This window comes from Biomphalaria glabrata, chromosome 2 (assembly GCF_947242115.1).
Source record: "Biomphalaria glabrata chromosome 2, xgBioGlab47.1, whole genome shotgun sequence".
Lineage (NCBI taxonomy): Eukaryota > Metazoa > Mollusca > Gastropoda > Planorbidae > Biomphalaria > Biomphalaria glabrata.
In genome coordinates this window covers 16014234-16036821 of record NC_074712.1, presented here as the reverse complement: position 1 = coordinate 16036821, position 22588 = coordinate 16014234, and the positions used below count along the sequence as shown (strand labels likewise).

At 35.7% G+C, this 22588-nt stretch overlaps 1 protein-coding gene across 1 annotated transcript in view; it reads right to left on the bottom strand.

The window, feature by feature from the left end:
- Nucleotides 1-452: 452 nt before the first annotated feature.
- Nucleotides 453-22588, bottom strand: part of LOC106069120 (rhodopsin-like) — a 28831-nt gene continuing 6695 nt past the window's right edge. Inside the window, exons 4-12 of the mRNA XM_056019366.1 lie at nt 18642-18862; nt 17848-18003; nt 17157-17429; nt 15565-15723; nt 15207-15389; nt 13014-13115; nt 6949-7954; nt 1364-1418; nt 453-512 (exon numbers count right to left, since the gene is read on the bottom strand). Coding sequence (XP_055875341.1) covers nt 7814-7954; nt 13014-13115; nt 15207-15389; nt 15565-15723; nt 17157-17429; nt 17848-18003; nt 18642-18862 — 1235 coding nt within the window. The 3' untranslated portion in view covers nt 453-512; nt 1364-1418; nt 6949-7813. The remainder of the gene's footprint in view (nt 513-1363; nt 1419-6948; nt 7955-13013; nt 13116-15206; nt 15390-15564; nt 15724-17156; nt 17430-17847; nt 18004-18641; nt 18863-22588) is intronic.

Below are 22588 nucleotides of genomic sequence, written 5' to 3'. Positions count from 1 at the left end.
TAACAGATGAAGAGTAAGTACAGTGTGTTTTACATGAATACAAGTAACAGCTGAAGAGTAAGTACAGTGTGTTTTACATGAATACAAGTAACAGATGAAGAGTAAGTACAGAGTGTTTTACATGAATACAAGTAACAGATGAAGAGTAAGTACAGAGTGTTTTACATGAATACAAGTAACAGATGAAGAGTAAGTACAGTGTGTTTTACATGAATACAAGTAACAGCTGAAGAGTAAGTACAGTGTGTTTTACATGAATACAAGTAACAGATGAAGAGTAAGTACAGAGTGTTTTACATGAATACTTCTACGCACAGCTAAACAAGAATGGTTTAAACAAATCTCACTGATCGAGCAATTTTCAGCATCTGTAGCTCCAGTGCTTTCTGTTGTCAGATTGTCTGGGCACTTCTGACAAGGTTCAAATCCCATGGAAGCGTTACCATTGTTCCAATAGCCTTGCTTACATTCCACACAACTTCCGTTCAAAGCAAAGCCAGGACTACACGAAGCTAGAAAAACAAACAAAAAAAAACAATGTTTGTCTTCGAAAGCTCTGTTTTTTTTTTTTGTTTTTTGTTTTTTTGTCTTTTTAATAAGTAATGGCTACTTTGGTAGGGCGGGATACACTATGATATAATTTGTATTCCAACTGTACTTGATTAGGCCTAGTCCAACAGAATTATACATCACAATAATTAGTCTCTCTTCTAAAAAAAGCGACCTCACGAGTGTTCTTTAGAGTATATCATAAGATGAGATAATTAATCAACTGTAAGGTGACCAGACGTCACGCTTTTGGCAAGGCATTCCCGCTATCGACCTCCTGACACGCTTTTCATAAAATTGGCTTTTCTTCTCTCCCCTGCCAATATAGTACACAACACCAAAAAAAAAAAATAAATATTGCAGACTGTCTACTCTGTCTACTCTACATAACTGAGGAAACAATAAGTGTGAAAATAAATTATTATTTCTTCTATACAGTCCGCGTGGGAATTTTTAAACGAATTCTGTGAATTCGACGATGTAGAATGTTAAATATAGCAGATTTTGTTTTTTTTAATTTCAGATTTCCAAGACTTTTTCGTATATTTTGCAATTACAGGAGATTTACAGGAGGCCCTGGAAAATCAGGAGGTCGCGGAGCCCCTATTATTGTATATAAGTTATAATGGTTTTATTTAATTATTTACACCTAGAATTATTGCGGGACCTATGAAATTTCGGGGGCCCACTGCGACCTCATAGGTTGCAGTTGCCTAAGGCCAGCCCTGCTTGTATGTATAAAAAAGATGACATATTCGAGATATTTTCGGTTTCTAAGCCTATTGCCAATTATAAACGGATATTCGTAACTAACCTGGAGTTGTCTCTGGTCGAACCAGCAATGGAGATCCGAGTAAAACTTGAATTATCTAAAAGCAGAAATGGAAACTATGGATCTAGGGAATGTGTGCGTGTAAGCATACATTGTCAATGGTTCTGTAGAACCACAAGCAGGCAAATAGAAAACATTTTTAAATGAATAATATTAAATTTATCTGCATGGTAACAAATTATTCTAATTCTATCAATTATTTAAGACAATTATCTAAGACATTGCCTTAGTATAATCATTATAATCCTCTTGGAGGGTTCCAATAACCCATCTTCTGTCTAAGATGAACAGCGTAGTTGTTTCCAGGCAGCTCTTCGAACAGTTTTTCTTATGTGTTTTCGGGTCTGACTCTTAATCATGTCTCTCGATATAATGCAGCTTTGGAGGACCGTGACCAATCGTTATAGAAGACCTCTACACTACCTGCGACGTCACAACGTGTGGGCACTTTGGACCGATAGCCCGTTGCCACATAAAAGGTCAGGCCTTCTAAAACGATTGGTCTCAGTAGGACATGGTCGGCATTGTTCTGTAACACTCCTCAGGGGCATGTTAGTTCCAATTTTCATCTCACAGAACTTGTGCTGTATCATTCTGTTGTATCCTAATCCGATTAATCATTGATCATGTGGAATGTGTGGCTGAGAGGCCAAAACTGTTTGGCTTGGCTACCGAATGAGAAGGCTGGAGTTCGAATCCCGTCTCAAGCAGAGTTATGTTTGCTCAGCGCCCAAAGGCAGCAAGGAACCTTCTACCATAGATCCCCCTGCCCTCACTGGTCCACAAAAGAGATTGGACCCTAGAGCACTGAGCATGACGTAAGGCTGGAAGATGTGATATATTAAAGCAGTAAAAAAAAAGATTAAAATATGGATCCTTTTCCAGAGAGTTAAGGTGAGAACCTTCGTTTTTGGGGATATTACAAATCTCTACCAATTCTTCATCTCTTCCAGAGAGGAATTTACGATGAGTGGAACTCATTCTCCCAGTCTGTATACGTGTTCATTGTTTCTATTTTACTTTAGTTGAGATTCTAATTTCTATAAAACCTTGACAACTTTACCTTTCAGTTGACTCTATCACTAAGTTGAGTACACACTATTGCAGTTGCACTACATTTCTAAGCCAAATATTGAGCCAAACATTGCCATGATCCTCACGCTACTACTATGATCCTCACGATACTACTAATATTGAGCCAAACATAGCCATTATACTCACGCTACTATTAATGTTGAGCAAAACATAGCCATTATCCTCACGCTACTACTGATGTTGAGCCAAACATTGCCATGATCCCCACGATACTACTATTGTTGAGCCAAACATTGCCATGATCCTCACGATACTACTATTGTTGAGCCAAACATTGCCATGATCCTCACGATACTACTATTGTTGAGCCAAACATTGCCATGATCCTCACGCTACTACTGATGTTGAGTCAAACTTTGCCATGATCCTCACGATACTACTATTGTTGAGCCAAACATTGCCATGATCCTCACGATACTACTATTGTTGAGCCAAACATTGCCATGATCCTCACGCTACTACTAATGTTGAGCCAAACATTGCCATGATCCTCACGCTACTACTGATGTTGAGCCAAACATTGCCATGATCCCCACGATACTACTATTGTTGAGCCAAACATAGCCATTATCCTCACGCTACTACTGATGTTGAGCCAAACATTGCCATGATCCTCACGCTACTATTAATGTTGAGCCAAACATAGCCATTATCCTCACGCTACTACTGATGTTGAGCCAAACATTGCCATGATCCCCACGATACTACTATTGTTGAGCCAAACATTGCCATGATCCTCACGATACTACTATTGTTGAGCCAAACATTGCCATGATCCTCACGCTACTACTGATGTTGAGTCAAACATTGCCATGATCTTCACGCTACTACTGATGTTGAGTAAAACATTGCCATGATCCTCACGCTACTACTGATGTTGAGTCAAACATTGCCATGATCCTCACGATACTACTATTGTTGAGCCAATCATTGCCATGATCCTCACGCTACTACTGATGTTGAGCCAAACATTGCCATGATCCTCACGCTACTACTGATGTTGAGTCAAACATTGCCATGATCCTCACGCTACTACTGATGTTGAGCCAAACATTGCCATGATCCTCACGATACTACTATTGTTGAGCCAAACATTGCCATTATCCTCACGCTACTACTGATGTTGAGTAAAACATTGCCATGATCCTCACGCTACTACTGATGTTGAGCCAAACATTGCCATGATCCTCACGATACTACTATTGTTGAGCCAATCATTGCCATGATCCTCACGCTACTACTGATGTTGAGCCAAACATTGCCATGATCCTCACGCTACTACTGATGTTGAGTCAAACATTGCCATGATCCTCATGCTACTACTGATGTTGAGCCAAACATTGCCATGATCCTCACGATACTACTATTGTTGAGCCAAACATTGCCATGATCCCCACGATACTACTATTGTTGAGCCAAACATTGCCTTGATCCTCACGCTACTACTGATGTTGAGTCAAACATTGCCATGAGCCTCACGATACTACTATTGTTGAGCCAAACATTGCCATGATCCTCACCCTACTACTGATGTTGAGCCAAATATAGCCAATATCCTCACGCTACTACTAATGTTGAGCCAAACATTGCTAATATCCTCACGCTACTACTAATGTTGAGCCAAACATTGCCATGATCCTCACGCTACTACTGATGTTGAGCCAAACATTGCCATGATCCCCACGATACTACTATTGTTGAGCCAAACATTGCCATGATCCTCACGATACTACTAATATTGAGCCAAACATAGCCATGATCCTCACGCTACTACTAATATTGAGCCAAACATAGCCATGATCCTCACGATACTACTAATATTGAGCCAAACATTGCCATGATCCTCACGCTACTACTAATATTGAGCCAAACATTGCCATGATCCTCACGCTACTACTAATATTGAGCCAAACATTGCCATGATCCTCACGATACTACTAATATTGAGCCAAACATTGCCATGATCCTCACGCTACTACTAATATTGAGCCAAACATTGCCATGATCCTCACGCTACTACTAATATTGAGCCAAACATTGCCATGATCCTCACGATACTACTAATATTGAGCCAAACATAGCCATGATCCTCACGATACTACTAATATTGAGCCAAACATTGCCATGATCCTCACGATACTACTAATATTGAGCCAAACATTGTAATGATCCTCACGCTACTACTGATGTTGAGTCAAACATTGCCTTGATCCTCACTCTACTACTTATCCTAACCAGTTTTGTAATTTAAACCACACAAAGATATTTAGTAAACTAAATACTAGTCAGGAAAATGTACATTTCATAATTTCATTTGTTTACACTTATCGTACATGTTTAGCTTACTTGACTGTTTAGTTTATTATCATAAATGTTTTGCTTACCTTAGCTGTTTAACTTATCTTAGCTTTGCTTTTCTGGGCCTTCCCATTCCACTAAGACTGATATCAATGTCCATTATAGTTAAAGGATTTACTGCGTTAAACATTGTATGTAACGATGAATCACTATTTCTAATTAGAATATTCAATTAGTGTCTGTTTATTATATATAATTTGTATAACTTAAACTAAACCTACCAAATTCGCTTTTATAAACATATTAGTCCACAAAATCAGTTCATATCTTTTTGAAGATGTTGCTCTTGTTTAAAGACAATAGATTATTAAACACAATACTTAGAGTCTAACACAATGGCGACTACAACTTGTGTGTTCAACCTTCAGAGTGACTTGATGCCAGACTTTTCTTTACAACTGTAAGCTTTTATAACATGCAGCCCTATTATTGTCACTTTGGTATTTTAAGTTTTTAGCTAGACATTACAAATGATCATTGACCCATATAAAGGTTATTTTTAGATTCTTGACTTTACCTAGACATAGATTAAACACTGGAAGACAATTTCAGTAATACAATCCGACCCTCGGCGTAATATACGCCCCTCTCCTCTCTTTTTTTTTTCTGAGCCACGCTCTCTGTCACTGCGAAAGTTACGTGGGGTTACTCTAGTCCGACTTGCAGAAATAAAAGAGTTATCTTTCCATGACTTTTTCATCGTGGTTTGGAGAATTATTTATATATAGATGTTCGCAAGGAAAAATCAACCTTTGAACTATAAAAATAATTTATGGAGAGTATCTGCGTGTGTAGACAAAGATAAGGTCAACTTACTCCTAAAGCATAGGCCTACTTCGAACCAAAAGAATGATTGGATTTTATATTAAAAAAATATTTTCTATTATGTATTTTACCTGAACTTGTTATAAAAACACCTTGCTTTTACATACATAATATAAACTATATTATCTTTTTTCCACAATAAATGCGTACTTGCTGTTTTTATTTAGTATGTACAATTTTAGAGACAAATTTATAGTAATTTTCTGTTAATCAAAAAATCTATTATTTCATTTGCTGTGCGATCTAAAGTCATTACAATTTCTTTGTAAAATAAATATCCCAGTTACTTATTTATCTGGTTTTATCTGGGTTTTTTTTTTACTATCCCTTTTATATTTCCAGATCACAGCACTCTTAACAATGTTTGTGTTTTTTTTTATCTCCATTCTTGGAACACACACTGTACAGCCAGTAATCTCTGGTAATTTAGAACACAATATATCATAACTTGCTGAACATTGATTACAAATATAATGTATTTGTATTACATTTATAATATACAGTGAACAATGGTATTACAAACGTTTTATGGAGAAATAATCATGTAATAATTGTGGAATGTTATATTTTAGATGAAATAATATAAGCTACAACTCTAGCCAGGAATCTGGTCATTTCTAGATAGATCTACATCAAAGTAGCCTATATTTAGAGCCAGACATAGCCAAGAGTGAGTGTGGTAATTCCTGGTGAGATTAAAGTATATTTAGAATCAGACCTAGCCCAGAGTGTGGTCGTTTCGGTTGAGAAACAGAACAAGACTTCTACGTTGGGTGCACACATGGGAAATACAGATTTGTGGAGTATCTTCCATGAATTTCATCCAAAAATATCAGACAATTGTAGACCTTCATTTGTGAGTTAAGCTCACATTTTGGAATGAATATTTTTATCAAATCAAATGCTCCATTTAGGATTAAATGAAGCATGAACATATTTCCAATATTTTTAATTTTGGATTTTGAAGTTTCATAGTTACACCATTCAACAATATACTTTTGATGGTCTGAAATAACGTATTCTTAACAAAATAAGTCGAATCTAATAGGGTTTGTAATGAGCAACGTAGTTATAGAAACTAAGCTCTGTAAATACAGAACTTAAGCTTAGAATGTTTGATTGCCGGGGGTTAGAGGAATGGGATAGATTGTGGGCTTAATGAACCCAAAAGGCCTTTTCCCTCCGCGGGGTTAAATACATTTCTTAAACTTATCAATGTAATTATATTTCATACAATAAATTAAACTAACGGCTACAGAAGCAATAAAGTTATGTGTTATACCCTATACCCCATCATCTACGCTGCCACATGACCTTATCACGTGACCCTACATAAAAGAGCCCACTCGAAATCACAGACACAGCGCAGTCAAGACTTTTATTGGTTGAGATCATCGCAATAGTAAATATGGTTGGAAACAAGGAAGTAAGAAAAGAAGAATGTTATCAACAATCATTGTCACTGGCCTATATATATGGCCCTGTAAAACAAATCAGTCACACCAGACTTTTACATAGTAGCAGACAATATGGCCCTACACAGATGACAATATGGTGATATGTGATGTGTTATACACATGATAACACATGATGGAACTAGTTTAGTTGAGATCATAAGATTTGCTTGATACACAAAAGTTGTTTAGTATAGTTCATAGGATTTGCTTGATACACAAAAGTTGTGTGCATATGAGTGGAAGGGATTAGAAAATGATGTGGTACGTTAAAATTAGGTCAAGGATGTGCTACATGGAGACACTGAAATAATAAATACTAAACCTTCTCTGACAAAATAATTTAGATTGAAAATAATTTTACCAAATGACTTTTTTTCTATGTTTAGATAAAATAACCTAGCAAGAAGCTTATAATAAATAATTTTTACGGTTTAATATTTGCTTAGCTAGAGACCTGACATGACTCAATATCGAGCATTACATATTTAGAAATCAAGAATTAATGAACAATCTATCCGCGAAAAATATTTTTGATTTATAGATTCTAATGTTTTACTTTCTTTAAAAAAAGAAGAAAAAAAAAAGATGTACATCTTGAGAGTGTATTCTAGATCAAGTTCACACTGCAGGAGAAACTTTCTCTTTACTCATTGAGTCCTTAGTTTATCATCTAGAGCTTATTGCTGCTGTGTTGGTTTCAGTCGGCTTGGTAGGCTTTGTTCACGTGACCACCGTTGACCTCAGCCTGCGTTGTGACGACATTAGGTGGAGGCAGGTTGATAGCGACAGCGGGTCCACTTCCAGAGTAGGTTGTGCCAGTCTGAGCTAGGCGCGGTGCCTGGGTACAGAAGAGAAGCAGGAAAAAGAAAATGTATAAGCACCTTCCGGTTTAGCTTAGGGATCATCATTTTTTAAGATTGTATGGAAAAAATAGGAGGGATGAAACTTGACGCTCAGTGGACGAAAGAGCTGAGCAGAATTGAAACCCCAATATGGAAAAAACAAGAAAAACTTTTTTTTAAATACTTTTTCAAAAACAAAGCTTATATTAAGTGTCATTGTATCAATTACTTATAATCAATCATGTAACTAAATTTATAATAAATCAAGATTAATAATAAGAAATCTGTGGATTAGAAATATGTTTTTGTTCAGCACGATTTCATGCTTGTAGCTTGCTGAATGCGCTATGGTCAAATCACTTGTCTGGTGGACCAGTTGGAAAAAAAAAGCAAAAGAGAAGGAGTAGAAATAATGGGGGATTTGTGTGAATGTTACCGTGGTCGCTTTCTAATGCATTTTACATAAAATAAAAAAGTTGTATGAATTGAATTCGAAATCGTGGCCGCAAGCAAGCCGATACACTAGCCACTGTGCCAGCGAAGTGCTAATGAGAATAAAAGGTTTTATAGTTATCTATTGTTAGTTTCAAACTTTTACTTTACACTTAGTATAAAGGGGATAATTGAACGTGTACCACCATATCTGTCAATCGCAATTTCTTTCCTTTTTTCGATACGAAAGAAAATAATTAATTATCAATATTTAATTTACTAATTGGTTAATTTGTTTTATTCTTGTTTGTCAGTTACAAGAAATAATTGTGCAAAATTTCAGCTTGATCCGAGATTGGGCGTGGGAGAAATAACGTGTACAAGCTTTTTACCAGACAGAGTGAGTTGATATAAGCTTTGTAATAAAAATGTGTCGGCTTGCAAGTTTTGTTCTGACCTTACGTACATCAATTTCTTATTATTTACAGGGAATCTCTACAACTAAAATGACACGCAGAAACACAAAGGTTAGATGTTGATACAGAGACTTCTGTCTAAATATGATAGCGAGCTGTATTCATGTATAATTAACTGTTTTTCCTCCTTATCTTATCTTATATATTACATACGTTACTTCAAAAAAAGAAGATAACTTCATTCTACGCATTTCATGTGGCAATCAATTGATGCATGCTAATTAATCAATGACTTAAAGTCTGCTAAGTCACTTGTTTTCCTGGCAACCCATTCTATTCTCTAATGCACAAGGAAAGAAGGAGCACTTGTACGAATTCATTCTAGCGTATGGAATAAGAAATGTGCCTCTATCTTTGTGTTTTTCTGAGTATTTCGTTAGGTTTTTTTCTAAAATGCAAAATATAATTCAGTGTTTTATGTATTATAGCTACTTTACTTTTTATTCTTCTGTCCTGAACCTGTCTCAAAGTTTAGTGATTTTACTAATGGTGTTACTCTTATCAAATGTGAATATTTGTTTGTTATAAATCTCACTGCTCTATTTTGTATTTGTTTTAGTTACTTGATGTTCTCTTGAGTTGAGGGGTCCCAAACAAAGGATGCATATGCTAATCTGTGCCAGTCTTCCAGTAGACATTGCTGTCTGTTTTGCATGAATTTATTTGCAGTTCACCGATGCATTTATATTTATGGGAAGTAGCCAAAGTTAAACTACTGTAAGTTGTTAATGTTGTTTGTTTAGTGCATCAGTCGCCGAATTAATTTTTTAATAATAATAATAATAATCTTTATTATTCATCAGGAAATTTGTCTTACAATTTGTACATTACAACAAACTAAACATTTTAACTATAAAAAAAAAAAAATAAGCATTCACACCAGACTCACTCATAATTTACATGTGAAAAGTTTATATCAGTTTGTCTCTCTTTAATGATTCAATCCCTAGAGAAACAGGAGAGTCTTTTTGTGTGTATGTCTGTTTGTCTTTGCTATAGGTGTCTTGTATCTCACTATTTATTCATTTTTTATTTATTTATTGCTGGGTGTAGATAATTCATGAAATGTGGACAATGATATATAAGAACAGGTTAGGGTTGGGGGAGTTTTGTGCCCGTATGAAATGTGGACAATGATATATTATAGCAGGTTATGGTTGGGGAGTTTTGTGCCCTTATGAAATGTGGACAATGATATATAAGAACAGGTTATGGTTGGGGAGTTTTGTGCCCGTATGAAATGTGGGCAATGATATATTAGAACAGGTTCCGGTTGGGGAGTTTTGTGCCCGTATGAAGTGACGAAGGAACATAAAAATCATGCTAAGTGCAGACGTCATTACTTGAGGAAATATAACACTGTTGGCTATAGTAAATTACGCTCTGAAACAGTGTGTAATAGTTATGGTAGTAATGTTTTAAAAAATGTATAATGATATTTGAAAACAACGCAGAGGTCTATATCTTAATGTGACTGTCGCATAAACTACTTGACTGCCTAATAAGGGGATAAGAGTTGACATTTAGGGCGAGCTGATGCTGCTGAGCTGTGTGTTTACTAAGCGATCAAAGACAGCCCAAACTTTCACGTGCATGCCCTCCCCTCACGTGTCCTTAAGATGGATTATACCAGAGCGCGCAGACAGAGTAAAAGACTTGCTGTAGAAGAGCGATTTGTCACAATTATGTTCCTGATATCTTAGCCACATATAACACTGCACTTCCCCTTCATAATATTTCCAATTAGTACCAGAATTGGGGAAACTAAATATGAAAGTGTCGGTATTGATACTGCCAGAAAACTCATTTTACTTTGAGATGTACACTAAAGCCGAGAAATGACAATGCTAGTTACCCTCTTAAGACTTTTTTGAGGGCTCGTCATAAAAAAATAGTTGAGAGAGCCTGTGTAATTTAATAAATTTACAAAATAAAAAACCACCATTAGCGATAGTAACATGAAATTCAAAGCTTTTATGTCTTTTTAAAGTAATAAACAATCATGTGGTGTTTCATAAAAGCAATTTTTACTTTTAGGTCTTTTCTTATTTACCGTAAGACCATAGCTACTATAAAGTATCAACTTGATTGGAGAATGCATGAGGGAGAAATAGAGTTAACAATTATTTAAGGAGACTAAACCCAACAAACATATCAGTGAATAGTCTCACTTGTTGCTAAAAATAATAAATTATCTATCTACTAATTCTCTTCATGGCTCAAGAGTTTGGACAAGAAGTAAAGGAAAGATCACTCTTTTATTTCTGCAAGTCGGACTAGTTACCCTACGAAAAAAAAAGGGGGGGGGGAAACAAGAAGTATTCACCCGTCACTAAATAGCAGGTCCGGACTTAACCATTGTGATCAAGAAGTCATGGAAAGATCACTCTTTTGTATTTCTACAACACGTAGTTTTAGCGGCGAAAAGAATGATGGGGGGAGGAGAACAAGTAATCTACTCTGTATTCACCCGTCACTAAATAGTAGGGCCGGACTCAACCATTGTGGGCTCATGTGAAACGGATTTCGCGGGGCCAAGTTTGGTAAGGATACGGAGAGTAAGTGAAATTTAAGAGTTTGTATTAGAAAATAAATTCGTCTTTGCATTTTATTCGTTCTTTATTACGTACAGAATTACGTTACGAGCCTTGCGTGTAGCGAAGTCATACAGTATAGCTTAAAAATGTTATTTCCTACATAGATCAATAGTAAGAATTACCCAATGTTTCAATCTACCTACGAGAATTGTTGACCTCAAGTAATTCTTCATTGGTTTGAGGCGCGAGAAGCTTCTTTCACCAGATTACACAATTACGGGTAATGCATAATGCCGTTTTTATGTATCGCGCTTTGGCGTTTTCCATTTTGAATGATACCCCAAATGGACAATTTTTTGTCTATATACTTCATGAGCTTTCAAAAGATTTTTAATAATTTCCGGAGATTCCCGTGACTTTTTCGTATACTTTGCAATTTCAGGAGATTTCAAGGAGCATTCGCATAGGCTGCATTGGCCTAAGGCGGCCCTGCAAAATAACGGCGTATGCTACGTCGTGGGTCGACTAGTAATTGATTGTCTAAATGGTTACTTTTTAAAATGTATTCATGTCTTGTATATGTCAATGCCTAATTGTGCAAAGTTTCAGCTTTGATCCGAGAATGTGTTTTTAAGAAATCACGTGTACACACTTTTTACCAGGCAGACAGACAGACAAACAGTTGATATAGGTTTTGTAAAAAGTATTATGCTCTTGAAGTACATAGAAGATGAAGACGCCAGTTAAATTGATTCGTTTTCATTTGTTTAGAATGTTAATGAAATAACTATCCCACAATTTAATGGATTCATTTGGCTGTATTTCTCTCCTCTAAACCCTAAGCGACGAGCAAGGTACTTCCTAAGTCCTGCTTGCTATTATCAGGGGCAGCATCTTCTTTCAGACCTTCTTTGAGTCTAACAACTTTGTTTCAATGACTTGTCTTTATAACCAAGTAGAAGGCCTTGCTATTTCCTTGGAGGAAGTTAGGATAGAAAAGGCAAACAGTTGGTTTTCTTAAAGATCTATTTACATTGTCAAAAAATGAGTTTTAATTTACATTTAATTTGAGTCACTGTTTATTTATTTAAAAAATGTTATAGTCAAAATATGTCAAACAATGAAGCTGCAATCACTGAGAATATTTTATCGTTTTGTGTGTAGGTATTTGATTTTTATACCAAACAACAAATGCGTAGACCCTTTAGAAAGTAACACAAAACGAGTCGATGTAGTGTTTAGTTTGAATGTTGTATTACACTTTTCATAATATGTGCAATATTTGAACTCACTCATATATTTCTAGTTTCTCTATGGTTTAACACACACACAAACAACGCACGGATTTATTTAAAAATTCCATAAACCTAGATTGGAGTCTCGGAAGACTTTTAAAACTTTGACTAACGCGCAGAAATTCGATAGATCTTTAAAAAACATATACCAAGCTGACAAGTTTTATATACGTCATTTCAGTACAATATTTTATACTGTATGATACTAGAGTAAATAAAGGTTGTATTTGTACATAAAAAATAGTATGCTTAGCTTTTGTGTGGTTTTTAAACTATTTCTTGTATTAACTAGATAATTCAATGTTTCAACATTACCTGATTGGCCATCATTCCTTGAGAGATGGCGTAAATCATTTGCTGTACTTGTGGGTCTTGGGCTGCGCCTCCCAAAGCTTGTGGAGGGAGGTATGAAGGGGCCTGAAAGTATTATAACCAGGATATCACACAACATAATATATACCACATTCAAAGCTTATACATTATAAACGGCAATTTGTGTGTTGGAGATTCGAAATTTGTTAATTTATTTCTTGTCTAGCTAACTTGAAATATCTGTCCCATGCTCTAATGGTTTATTTGTATGTCTATCTGTTTTAGTTGAAGTTTTTTTCTTCGTGTTTCATTTAAAATAGTATGGTTTATATGGTTTTATGTATTATTAAAAACAATACGGTAAAATATTTGTCTTTTGTTTCCAGGCTTAATGACCTGATTGCTAACTTAGGAAAATAAACAAGTAAAATATAATGAAATACTTTTTTAAAAACAAATTGCATCAATTATTTTGAATCAATCATGTAATTAATTTTTAGTAGGTCTAGACTAACAATAATTAATTTGTGCAATTGGAAATATTTTTATTTATTAATTTTCCTAAAAATAAAACTTGTATGCCTATGGAATGCTCAGCTTTTTTCAAAAACAATATTTTAAAAAAGGTTGCTGAGTCTGAATTTGAAATGGAGCCTCCGTGATGGAAGGCCGACTTGTTAGCCACTGAACTATCCAATATCCAAGGTAGAATATATATTGTTAGTTTAAACATTTTAGCGAACAACCTAACAAGGCCCCCCTTTGCTAAGTGGGCCTATTGCCTCTTTACAAAACATAATAAATAAATTACTACTAATTGATTTAATAATTGGTTAGTATTTTTTATTGATTCCTGTGTTGTCATCAACAATAAATAATTGTGCAAAGTTTTAACTTGATCCGAGAAATGGAAGTATTTAGAAATAACGTTTACATGATTCCACCCAGACAACATGTACATGATTCCACCCAGACAACGTGTACATGGTTCCACTCAGACAACATGTACAAGATTCCACCCAGACAACGTGTACATGATTCCACCCAGACAACGTGTACATGATTCCACCCAGACAACGTGTACATGATTCCACCCAGACAACGTGTACATGATTCCACCCAGACAACGTGTACATGATTCCACCCAGACAACGTGTACATGATTCCACCCAGACAACGTGTACATGATTCCACCCAGACAACGTGTACATGATTCCACCCAGACAACGTGTACATGATTCCACCCAGACAACGTGTACATGATTCCACCCAGACAACGTGTACATGATTCCACCCAGACAACGTGTACATGATTCCACCCAGACAACGTGTACATGATTCCACCCAGACAACGTGTACAAGATTCCACCCAGACAACGTTTACATGATTCCACTCAGACAACGTGTAAATGATTCCACCCAGACAACGTGTACATGATTCCACCCAGACAACGTGTACATGGTTCCACTCAGACAACGTGTACATGATTCCACCCAGACAACGTGTACATGATTCCACCCAGACAACGTGTACATGATTCCACTCAGACAACGTGTACATGGTTCCACTCAGACAAGGTTTACATGATTCCAACCAGACAACGTGTACATGATTCCACTCAGACAACGTGTACATGGTTCCACTCAGACAAGGTTTACATAATTCCACCCAGACAACGTGTACATGATTCCACCCAGACATCGTGTACATGATTCCACTCAGACAACGTGTAAATGATTCCACTCAGACAACGTTTACATGATTCCACCCAGACAACGTGTACATGGTTCCACTCAGACAAGGTTTACATGATTCCACTCAGACAACGTGTAAATGATTCCACCCAGACAACGTGTACATGATTCCACCCAGACAACGTGTACATGATTCCACTCAGACAACGTGTACATGATTCCACTCAGACAACGTGTAAATGATTCCACTCAGACAAGGTTTACATGATTCCAACCAGACAACGTGTACATGGTTCCACTCAGACAAGGTTTACATGATTCCACCCAGACAACGTGTACATGGTTCCACTCAGACAAGGTTTACATGATTCCAACCAGACAACGTTTACATGAGTCCACTCAGACAAGGTTTACATGATTCCACCCAGATAGAAAGAGAGAGTTGAAAAAAGCTTTATAAAATTAGACAAAAGAATGTCAGGGTAAGAATTTGATTCTTACAGCTTGACCAGCCTGGGCACTGGCCATTGCTCCAGCCAATGCTTGCATAATGTCCTTAACTAGGGCAGAGTTATCGGGCTGGGCAGCCTGAGTTCTAGGCTTATCTGCCACTGGTTTCATGCGCATGCCCGCACGCGCAGGTTCTACTTCTTCTGCTCCAGCATCGCTGTCCAGATTACTGATCTGTGAGTTAAACAAACAACATACTTCATCAGTAGATGTATCAAAAGTGTTAAATACACACTGGTTTAACGCATACCACATTGAACCAACTCTACCAACATTTAAAAACAATAACAAGAACAAAGAGTGAAAAAGGGGGGACTCAAAATTTTACACAATTCAACCGTAAACCTACCTCACTCATCTGACTCTGGTTGCCACCCACTGCTGTGCTATTGACGCTGTCCATGCGGTTCATCTTGGACTTGTCTGCAGCGGCGGCGCTGGCCAGTTCTTTTTCCTTCTCAGAAACTCCGCAACAGCAGAGCAACCACGGGAACTTCTTATCCAATGCCTGGGAACATATTTGGTATTGTTTGAGACCTGCAGTGTGCTTCAGTCATATGAAGCTTCAAGTTTGGAATGTAAAGCTTATCTATCGTACATTTGAATTATTCCCATGCGTATTTTTATTTTCATAAAATCTCCAACACGTAATAAGATTTGTCAATTGAACTACAAGAGGCAATTGTGTTCTAGAATTATAGATACATTGTAACAATATTAATAATTTGCTTGTCTTCAACTCTAAAACATATCAAGAAACAAGCAAATAAAAAAAATCTTTAAAAAAAAAACAAATGCTTATCCAAAGGAAAGAACTCTGAACTTACAACTGTATCTCTCAATGATATACGCGTAGGACGTAATCATCTTCTTTTCTGAAGTAACGTTTGCATTTTATCAGATAAAGTGAAATAGCAGTTATTTCCCTTACCCAATACCAAACAAAATAAATAATTACCAATAATTAATTGACTAATTGGTTATTTTTAAATTTATTCAATAAATAATTGTTACAGCTTCAACTTGATCCGAGATAGAGTATGGGAGAAATATCATGTACGTTTATCTAAGGGAACAAAACTCTGCCTATTTTGCGATATTTGTGAATACTGAAGGATTAATCTCCCTTGTTGGTATCAACCAAAATAATTAATTATCAGTAAATAGTTTACTAATTGGTTGATATTTATTGCTGCATGTATTATTGACTAATTTGTTAACACATATAGCTTCATGTATTTTCTACGCCTATGAATAATTGTGGAAAGTTTCAACTTGATCCGAGAAAGGGTGTTAGAGAAATAACATGTACAAACGCTTTTTACCAGACAGAATGAGTTGATTTACGCTTCGTAAAAACAATTTAAAAAGAAAAGATTTCTTATTAAGAAATGGAAAACGTAATTGGTTTTTAAAAGCATTTACAAAAAAAAAAAGTGGGAAAGACCTAAATTCGAACTCGTCGATCACGCCTCCGAGGGCAGACGTGCTAACCACTCTGATAGTGAGGTACTTATGACTAGAGAAGAGTTAATTTAAGTTATATATTGTTCATTACAATTTAGAGCGGAGACCTATGAAGGAAACTAACTCAGCGTATACCACCACTTCAGTCAAGTAAAGCTTATTTCCATTGTTCGAGATTCCAAACAAAAATAATTAATTATCAATAGTTAATTAACTAATTTTAAAAAATTGATTCTTGTGTTGTCAGGTACAAGAAATAATTGTGTGAAATTTCAGCTTGATACGAGATTGGGTGTACCAGACAGGCAGAGTGAGTTGATCAAATCTATGTCAAAAGGCAGACAAGAGAGGTTGCACTAAAGGCTTACGGCTACGATAGGCAGCCAAGACATTAAGACAGGCAGACGAGAATTTGGTAAGAGACAGACAAGTCAGGCAGACTGCTAAATTGTCAGGCTAATTGGTAGACAATACCTCTCTAAATCTTGGGTGTGAAAGGGCGTAGATCATGGGGTTGTGCATGGCGGATGCTTTAGCAAACATGACGGGCAGCTCCGAGACGTAGGGCGTGACCAATTCTGCTGGGCCAAACTGTGCAATCAAAGCAATTGTGGCGTATGGCACCCAGGACATCAAATAGGTTATAACGATGGTCATGGCAATCCTGGCTGTCTTGATCTCAGCTTTTTGTGCGCTCTGACCTTGTCTGATCTCCGCATTCAGTTTTTTAGCCATCTGACCCATTTCCTGGACATAGATAGATGGTAAGTAAAAATCAAGGAACATAGTATTGTCATAAATCTTAGAAGTTCATTTTTTGTACCTACAGTCAATTTTAGTATCAACTAAATTTGGCTATTTCTCTCTCCATTATTTCTTCGTTTTCATATCTATCTATTTATCTATCTATCTATCTATCTATCTATCTAACTAACTAACTATCTATCTATCTATCTATTTATCTATCTATCTATCTATCTATCTCTCTATCTATCTATCTATCTATCTATCTATCTATCTATCTATCTAACTACCTCAAACCAGACTGAGCTAAAACACGTCGTAACAACAACTTTTTGATCGTATTATAAATATATAAATCATTGTCAGTTAGCGCCCTCTCCCCCCCCCCCCCCAAACTTTTGAAGCCCTGGTACAAAATTACCTTCTCGTGTTTGGCGACTGCCCTGTAGATGAAGAAGTAGCAGTACAAAATGACCGATAGAGGGCAGCAGAAGCCAAAGATATACAGGCACAAAATGTAAGACCGGAAGTAGTCATTTCTAGTCAAGTAGTCGAATGTACAAGATGTCTGAAAGCCCTTTAAAGAACAGTGAAGATAATAATCATTGTAAACTTTGGAATCTCGTTAAATTAGCTTTAGTAGACTAGATAATCTTCACTAATGTAAGATTATTTATATGTAGTTCAATATATTTGCCGAGAGGCTCACGTTTTATCTTGGCAAGCTGTAAATCATGTTTCTCAGGCAAAACACAATTGATTATTAGGAACTCTAACATAACCGAAAACGTAATATCATGTTCTAATATTTCTGAAGTAAAGTTTGAGCCTTTATTTATTTACTTTCCAAAGACATACTAATTAACTAATTAATTAAATAAGCATCTTGAAATGTTTTTTTCAAATAAAAAAGATCTATAAGCTTCTGTTGTTGGTGAAATAATTATATTGAGTCTAAAAATATAGAGCTATAATAAAAATAATATTTTGCTTCTTTTTAATCTCAGTTGTAGAATCAAACATATTTACAATATCTAGCCAATTAGGTGTGGATTTTATTTGAAAAAATCACTTCCGCAAATATTACATTTAGAAAAGAAACTGTATTGTTGACTTAGAAAGGAAGAATGTCAGAATGTATACATCCCAAAACAAAACTTATACACTGTAATTTTGACTGGAAAAAATAAACCCAGCCAATTATTTAAGACTTACTTCAGGAATGTAAGCGCCCCAACCAAAAAGCGGGGGTATCGTCCATGTTGTAGACCAGCACCACACAAACACCAGCATGAAGAATGCCTTCCTGAAACTCAGGGACCTCGACGCTTTGATTGGACGGGCGATGACGGAGTAGCGGTCAAAGGCAATCACGGCGAGGGTGTTGATGGACATCAGACCGAAAATCCCACCCACAAGTCCGTAGAGCTCACAGGCTGGTGAAAATGAAACATGTTAACACTTAAGTAGTCATTCTCAAGCACAACTGATCTGGGGTTTTGAAACATAATTGTTCTAAGGTTTCAAATACAATTGATTTGGAGGTTTTGAAACATAATTGTTCTAAGGTTTCAAATACAATTGATTTGGAGGTTTTGAAACATAATTGATCTGAAATGATGTTGGGTTTTCAAGTACAACGGAGCTGTGTTTTTACAAAGCTTATATTAACTCTCTATCTGTCTGTCTGTCTTGTACAAGGAAAAGAAATGTTACTTGACAGATGTGGCGGTATAATTTGAATTAGTCCCTTTTATACTTTGTGTAGAGAATTAGGCCGTCGCTTAAAAGTTAAAGACTAAAAATAGATAAATATGAAATTATTTTATTTTCAAAAGCATTTTGCTGACACAGTGGTTTGTGTGTTGGCTTGTTGAGCCTTGTGCCCTCGAGTTCAAACTCAAGTCTTACAAGATTTTTTATTAAAAAAATAAATATAAAAAGCTATTATTGTAACCTTCACCCATTTAGTCCCTTCTTCCTCCCCCCCCCCAAGCCTATCTGGTCGAGACATGTGATGGGATCATAGCGTACTGAGAAAGCTAAAAACATGAAGTTGCGCTAAACAAAAACAATTAGTAAAAATGTTTCTAATCACACAGATTTATTATTGTTAGTCTAGATCTATTGTAAATTTAATTGTACGAGTGATCCAAACTAATTGATACAATTACACTTCGTGTAAGCTTTGTTCTTTAAAAATGAATTTCTATATTTTGCTTGTTTTGAAATACAAAATCGAGCTGGGTATTTTTTTAACACAGATCTATATCTAGTAATGGTTTTAAGGCATGAAAGAAGTTTCTCAACTTTCAAAGTCTATGTTGCTAAGGTTGAAGTTGATTGAAAGTTTAGAAGAAAATTGCATTGGTCCTTTTTTTTTAACTAAAAAAAAAGGTTATTGATCTTTTCGATCTAACTCGCAGACGACACTCCCTCACTTTGTCAGCAGTCAATTAGTGCATGACTAAATAAGATCTCCACCGAATGATTCAAGCTTTATCTCAATGAATCAATCTTATTACCAAGCAGTGACCAATCCCACCTACATCGCTATTGATCTGACTTCTCTAAGAATCTCTGAGGAAATGTTCAAGTCATAGCTTTGAATACCTCCAACATGGACCTAATTTCCTGTCAAATCACTAGTGTAATAATTGCACAAGCTCAATGGAGAAAGTTCTACAAATCAATCATCTTTTCGTTAGGTTTTTTTTTCCTTTCCTGCTTCTAGTTTATTCATATCTATTTATAGTCTTCATACGTAGTAATTTTTTTTATTGTATGTATTTTAATGCTAGATTTGATATTGAAGACCAGAAAACGTTAAACAGACCACGTCCCGCCGGCGAGTAAAAGCTTTGTCTGCACGAGATGCGGAGTAATTTGCAGGTCGAAACTGGGTCTGCGTAGTTATGTGAAACACTGCACCCATCCTTAATCTTCGTAATCGAAAACATTGCCATTATTATTATTAGGGTTTAAACTTTTAGGTAAGATGAAAAAAAAGAAAAATGATATATTTGAAAAACAATAAGACATAATAGAACTGTATACGAAAATGAAATTTGCTAGAATGTTTTGGCCTGAATTTATATACTTCCCCACTGCATTATGAAGTTTGTATTTTCTTGGACCATTAGGCTAAAGAGTCGGAAGGGAGACACTTATCTAAAGAACTCACTGGACTACTTATCTAAAGAACTCACTAAACTACTTATCTAAAGAACTCACTAAACTACTTATCTAAAGAACTAAAAAATACTTATCTGAAGAACTCACTGCACTACTTATTTAAAGAACTCACTAAACTACTTATCTAAAGAACTCACTACTTATCTAAAGAACTCACTAAACTACTTATTTAAAGAACTCACTACTTATCTAAAGAACTCACTAAACTACTTATCTAAAGAACTCACTGGACTACTTATCTAAAGAACTCACTAAACTACTTATCTAAAGAACTCACTAAACTACTTATTTAAAGAACTCACTACTTATCTAAAGAACTCACTAAACTACTTATCTAAAGAACTCACTGGACTACTTATCTAAAGAACTCACTAAACTACTTATCTAAAGAACTCACTACTTATCTAAAGAACTCACTACTTATTTAAAGAACTCACTACTTATCTAAAGAACTCACTGGACTACTTATCTAAAGAACTCACTGGACTACTTATCTAAAGAATTCACTGGACTACTTATCTAAAGAACTCACTACTTATCTAACTAACTCACTGGACTACTTATCTAAAGAACTCACTACTTATCTAACTAACTCACTGGACTACTTATCTAATGAACTCACTGGACTACTTATCTAAAGAATTCACTGGACTACTTATCTAAAGAATTCACTGGACTACTTATCTAAAGAACTCACTACTTATCTAACTAACTCACTGGACTACTTATCTAAAGAACTCACTACTTATCTAACTAACTCACTGGACTACTTATCTAAAGAATTCACTGGACTACTTATCTAAAGAACTCACTACTTATCTAAAGAACTCACTACTTATTTAAAGAACTCACTACTTATCTAAAGAACTCACTGGACTACTTATCTAAAGAACTCACTAAACTACTTATCTAAAGAATTCACTGGACTACTTATCTAAAGAACTCACTAAACTACTTATCTAAAGAACTCACTAAACTACTTATCTAAAGAACTCACTACTTATCTAAAGAACTCACTACTTATTTAAAGAACTCACTACTTATCTAAAGAACTCACTGGACTACTTATCTAAAGAACTCACTGGACTACTTATCTAAAGAACTCACTGGACTACTTATCTAAAGAATTCACTGGACTACTTATCTAAAAAACTCACTACTTATCTAACTAACTCACTGGACTACTTATCTAAACAACTCACTGGACTACTTATCTAAAGAATTCACTGGACTACTTATCTAAAGAGCTCACTACTTATCTAAAGAACTCACTGGCCTCTTATCTACATAACTCACTGGACTAAAAATTTCTAACGAACTCACTGGACTACTTATCTATGACCACACTACTTATCAAAAGAACTCACTGAACTACTTATATACCACCGGACTACTTATCTAAAGAACTCACTATTTATCTTAACAACTCACCGGACTACTTATCTTAACAACTCACCGGACTACTTATCTAAACAACTCACTGGACTTCTTATCTAAACAACTCACTGGACTTCTTATCTACATAACTCACTGGACTAAATATCTAACGAACTCACTGGACTACTTATCTATGACCACACTACTTATCTAAAGAACTCACTAAACTACTTATCTAAAGAACTCACTGGACTACTTGTGTAAAGAGGTCACTACTTATCTAACTCACTGGACTACTTATCTAAAGACCTCACTGGACTACTTATATAAAGAACTCAAAAACTACTTATCTAAAGAACTCAATACTTATATAAAGAAATCACTGGACTACTTATCTAAAGAACTCACTGGACTACTTATCTAAAGAACTCACTGGACTACTTATCTAAAGAACTCACTGGACTACTTATCTATAGAACTCACTGGACTACTTATCTAAATAACTCACTGGACTACTTATCTAAAGAACTCTTTACTTATCTAAAGAACTCACTGGACTACTTATTTAAAGAACTCACTGGACTACTTAT